A 5,589-nucleotide genomic window follows, 5' to 3' on the forward strand; every position below is an offset into this window, starting at 1 on the left:
TGAGCCCCTAGCTGGATCGGGTAGGCACTGGGTGATTTTAAGGGTTTAAAGAATATCAAAGCAATAGTTGCTTAAAGATCATCTGATGTGGTGATTGTCAGACTGTCCCCCAGGACCCCCAGCAGGTTGGAGCATCATTTCTTACCAATTTTATTTATTGTCGTTCCTCTTAAGATTTTTGTTTCTGTGACCAAAAGTATTCGAAACCCATTGACCTTCGGCTGAACTGCCTCCTCATTACCGCCCTTACACACAGGCCTGCACACACACACACACACACACACACACACGCACACACACCAAAGTTGTGTATGCAAGTGATAGCTGGCATCTTGGTGTCTTGAGATTTGATCAAGACCACATGTGAATCAGGGAAAGAGATATTTTGAATTTTCCCTTTTTTACATGCATGATGCCAGATATGCTGAACAGTTTAAGAGGCAAGTTTTATTATCCCATTTTATAGGTAAGAAAACTGAGACTCAGGAACTTGAAAAATTTACTCCACATCAAACCATTTGTGAATGACAGGGCCAAGACCCTGACTGGAGGTTCCCCCACCACCGCAACTCATGTTCTCCCAGGTTATCTGACCTGCCCTGGCTTCAAGAGTCCCACCTGACTGCTGTCCCCATGTCGGCTTCCTGTCTGTCAGGGAGGATGGGTCTGCTTCTTGAAAAGCCTGCATCTGAGTCTGGACAAGTCCTACCTGTGGCACCATCATCACAGCCAGTGTGTGGTTTACCTTCCAGATGACTCTGACCTATCGTTACTTCTGAAGGGTCTTCCCTTTGTCTTAACCACTGCTGTCTGATCAGCCTGAAATATTGATGCAACCTCTAAAAATGCTTGGCTGTTCATCCTGGGTATATCATTGCATGCATGCCAAAGTCATTTTAGTCATGTCCAACTCTTTTCGACCCAACGGACCATAGCACACCAGGCTTCAGTCCATGGGATTCTCCCGGCAAGAATACTGGAGTGAGTTGCCACACCCTCCTCCAGAGGATCTTCCTGACCCAGGAATCAAACCCGGGTCTCTTAAGTCTGCATTGGCAGGTTCTTTACCACTAGGCCACCTGAGAAGCCTGGGTATATCCCTAGTAACAAGGAAATACTGGCTGATGTCATTGAATAACTCAAGAAAATTCTGTAAAAGACATTAAAAGCATGTGACACTGAATATAATTCTCAAGTCCAGTTTGATGTGAAATGATGTTTACATTTGGGTATTTGAGTTGCTGTTAAAGCTGGAAGGTCGTTTCTTATTCATTCAGCAAACGTCATTGGAGCTCCTGTTATGAGCTAGAAAGTCCACCAGTGCTGGGTCTCTGAGCACAGTTAAGAAGACCTTCTGTTCTCTAGAAACTTAAAAGCTAGTACACAAGAAAGCGGGAATATGTATTGTTTTAAAATATAGAATAGTAACCACTTGGAATAAAGTACTGTGAGTCATGGAAGCTAAAAAAAAAATGTCTGGCATGTGCAACTTGAATAGTAATTTCATTTCTTAGCTGCCAAATACCAACCTTATCTTCAAAATGTGCCCTAGTCATTCTTCCATGACTTTATTAATGTTACTATCAACTGTGATTATTGTGTGCACTTTCATGCCACTAGGCTGATCCCCCACACTCCTTCAGTGCAGTTTAGGGTTTGTATTGCTTCCAAGAACAACTTGAAACATAGTAGTGCTGAAGTTTGGTTGGGTATCAGAATCATTTTGTGAGGATTCACCCAAACACCAGAACCTAACCCCCAACTTGGGCTTTCCTGATGGCTCAAATGGTAAAGAATAAACCTATGACAAACCTAGACAGCATATTAAAAAAGCAGAGACATCACTTTGCTGACAAAGGTCCATATAGTCAAAGCTATGGTTTTTCAAGTAGTTATGGATGGATGTTAGAGTTGGACCATAAAGAAGGCTGAGCGCTGAAGAATTGATGCTTTCAAATTGTGCTGGAAAAGACTCCTGAGAGTCCCTTAGACTGCAAAGAGATCAAACCAGTCAATCCTCAAGGAAGTCAACCCTGAATATTCATTGGAAGGACTGATGCTGAAGCTGAAGTTCTAATACTTTGGCCACCTGATGCAAAGAGGCAACTCACTGGAAAAGACCCTGATGCTGAGAAAGATTGAGGGCAGGAGGGAAAGAGGGCAACAGAGGATGAGATGGTTGGATGGCATTATCGACTCAATGCACAAGAGTTTGAGCAAACTCCAGGAGATGGTGATGGACAGGGAAGCCAGGCTAACTGCAGTCCATGAGGTCACAGAGAGTCAGACAGGACTGAGCGACTCAACAACAACCCCCAACATTACTAAATCAAAACTCTACCAGGTAGGCTTTGGGGAGCCAGTGTGTGGTACATTTCTCAGATATTCTGATGCTCGGACAAGTCTGAGAATCATTGAAAATGACTTTGATGAAGATGTTTAATCCCCGGATGTGGGATACTGTGGTTTTCAATTCCTTAGAAATGAAGGCAGAATTGGTAGCAGATTCATCTAGGGCACTTGCTGGACCCTAATGTGTTTTCTTCATATTCGAGTCAAGGGCCGTCCAGGGGAAGGTACTTTGCTATTTCATCTTCATCACTTTCTCCCCGAGGCAGCCTCCCATGGATGACGCCTGAATCCTCCATTTCTGGGGCACATCCCCTCTGCCGTACGGTTACCTCGCTTTGACTGAGTGCTTTTAATGGGATTTCAGGTGGAGGCCGGAGTGACTGCATCTGCATCCCCTTGGTCCTGAGCGGGAATCGTGCAGAAGTTGGACAGTGATTGTGCAGCAGGTTTCCTTGGACCCACCCTTCAACCATGCTTGGATTACACTATTGCATGGGTCGGCCCGAGCTCTGACATCAAGAGTATTGGGTTCCAGTCCCAGCTCTGAGACCCTGGACTAGGCTGTCTCCAGCCTCCCATCTTGCTATCGTTACAAATATAATGTCTACCTTGTAGACCTGTAGTGAGAAAATAATACTTAATGTGCTTAATGTCCATGGGATTTTCCAGGCAAGAGTACTGGAGTGAGTTGCCATTGCCTTCTCCATACCTGAAAAGTAGTGCTTACAAATGGGAGTTGTTCTTCTTCCTGATATTATTAAACAGCTCTAAGGAAAACAGTTGAGTCTTCAGCCTCTGCCACAAGTGCAGATTCCCCGGCCCCCTGGGAGCTACCTCCCATGTGTCCCTGTCTCCCAGCCCTGTGCCCCTCCCTCCATTCATCATGGGGTTCTCGGCAGAGGAAAGCCCACATGGATGCAGGAACCATCCACCCCTCTTTGCTTCCTCCTTCTCTTCCCTTCCCCTTCCTTCTGTATCCCACTCATTCAGAACTGCTTTCTGGGACTCCGTACAGTGACCGGGTGGCCTTTGTGCTGAGTCGCTCAGTTACGTCCAACTCTTTGAGACCCCATGGACTGTAGCCCGCCACACTCCTCTGTCCATGGGGATTCTCCAGGCAATAATACTAGACTGGGTTGCTACGCCCTCCTCCAGGGCATCTTCCCGACCCAGGAATCGAACTGGGGTCTCCTGTACTGCAGGCAGATTCCTTACCAGCTGAGCTGCCAGGGAAACCTGAGTGGGTGGGTACCAGGCACTAAAGGCCAAAAATGGCTTGACTCTCCAAGAATGTGTCCGCCCCCATGGGAAGTCTTCCAGGTCATGGAGCTCCCAAGTCCCCCAGGCTTCCTTCCCAGTGCAGCAAGTTGTGCTCTTCTGAGGTGGGTGAAGATGGCAACCTGAGGCAATCCTACAGGACTAGCTTTAGGAAGTTAAGCAGCAGCTGATTTAATGGGCATGTGTAGCAGCTGTCAGTGGGATTCTTATAAGCTCAAGACTGCAGTTTTCTCAAGGGACAGTAAGGATGCACTGTTGGCATTTTGGGTTTTGACCATCTGCAAAACACCTACCGGCAATGCAGGGGGCCTGGGTTCAATCCCTGGGTTGGAAAGATCCCCCGGAGAAGGGGATGGCAACCCACTCCAGTACTCTTGCCCGGGAAATCCCATGGACAGAGGAGCCTGGCAGATTACTGTCCATGGAGTCTGAAAGAGTCGGACATGACTGAGTGACCGAGCACACACGCACACATCCCCCACACTGGAAATGCTTTTTTATAACTGAATTGTCTGCCCTTCACAGATACCTGGCCGTGGGCTCTGTTTTGATGGTGGGCACTTTCAGTAGCTGCACAAATGGTAGTTTCTCCTGGAAGGGTCCGTGACCACGTGGATATTTTCCCTGGTTTGGTTTCCCCTTGCCAGCCTGCCTAGCACACAGGAGGAGTGGTCTTCACATGGCTGACCTGTGTTGGTTTGAGTGAGTGCAATCGCTGACCCTGTTCTTTGCTCTGACAGACCCGTTTCTCTCCCACAGCTTCGGCATGGTCCATGACGGAGAGGGGAACGTGTGCAAGAAGTCGGAAGGCAACATAATGTCCCCCACGTTGGCAGGACGCAACGGGGTCTTCTCCTGGTCCCCCTGCAGCCGCCAGTACCTGCACAGGTTTTTAAGGTACGAGCCCCGCAGCTGGCTGTGTGTCTCTCGCTGCCTTTGACGTTCATGGCTGGGTCCACCAAGTCCCGTTGGAGCGGTCCCCAGACTCATGTGTACCAGCCGCTCCCCTCCTGCTGTGCAGCCAGGTTCCTAAGGGGCCTCTGAACACGAGTGATCTGTGGCCCAGGGTTTGGGGACCCCTGTTGTAAAGGAGATGCAAAGAGCATGCTTCCTTATTTTCAAAATACTCGCATGCTGGCAAGAAACAGGAGGGAAGTGGCTACTTAGGTCTCTTTAAGCACATTCACATGTCTGAGCGTCATCAAGGAGAGTGTGAGTGTTACCACTCTTACTTCAATTATATGTTCTTGGGGAAAAAACTTAACACATGAAACCACCTTACCTTGAGTTTGTAGCAGATTATCACAAGAAAAAAATTAGGCAGTGGGGTTCAGGATGGGGAACACATGTGCACCCGTGGCGGACTCATGTCAGTGTATGACAAAACCAAACCAATACAATATTGTAAAGTAATTAGCCTCCAAAAATAAATCAAAAAGAAAAAAAAAAAAAAAAAAAAAAATTAGTAGACTTGAAAGTCAGAGAGAGAAAACAAATGAAAGAAGACCAGGGGGAAACACACAAATAGACCCTAGAACTTCCCAGTGGAGAAGACGCTGCCAGTGGAGGAGACGCAAGAGATGCAGGCTCAGCCCTGGGTGGGGAAGACCCCCTGGAGGAGGGCATGGCCGCCCACTCCGGTACTCTTGCCTGGAGAATCCCAGGGATAGAGGAGTCTGGTGGGCTGCAGTCCATGGGGTGTTAAAAGAGTTGTACAAGACTAAGTGACTAGACAACAACAATAACAAATCTGTATCCTGTAATATAAACCTGTACTCCAGGGATACACACTTGATCGCTTCTTAAAACTTCTGTTACCAAAAGGGCAGCATTCACACTCTTCTTCAACTGGCAGGGCACAATGGGTCCTGTCAACATTTGCTTTTCTCTGCACAGTGTTCTCTTGGGGTCAAGTTGGGGATTGTTAGCATTGTTTTTCGCTGCTTCATGCAGCTGCTC

General features: G+C 47.5%; 1 protein-coding gene across 1 annotated transcript in view; it reads left to right on the plus strand.

Moving 5' to 3' along the window:
* The window catches only part of ADAMTS16 (ADAM metallopeptidase with thrombospondin type 1 motif, 16), a 195,796-nt gene that overhangs the window by 82,196 nt on the left and 108,011 nt on the right, over window positions 1-5,589 (plus strand). The window contains exon 11 of the mRNA XM_010857145.1: window positions 4,390-4,527. Within this exon, the coding sequence (XP_010855447.1) occupies window positions 4,390-4,527 (138 nt within the window). The remainder of the gene's footprint in view (window positions 1-4,389; window positions 4,528-5,589) is intronic.

The sequence above is a fragment of the Bison bison genome, unplaced genomic scaffold (assembly GCF_000754665.1).
Source record: "Bison bison bison isolate TAMUID 2011002044 unplaced genomic scaffold, Bison_UMD1.0 scf7180017864377, whole genome shotgun sequence".
NCBI classification, from domain to species: Eukaryota; Metazoa; Chordata; class Mammalia; order Artiodactyla; family Bovidae; genus Bison; species Bison bison.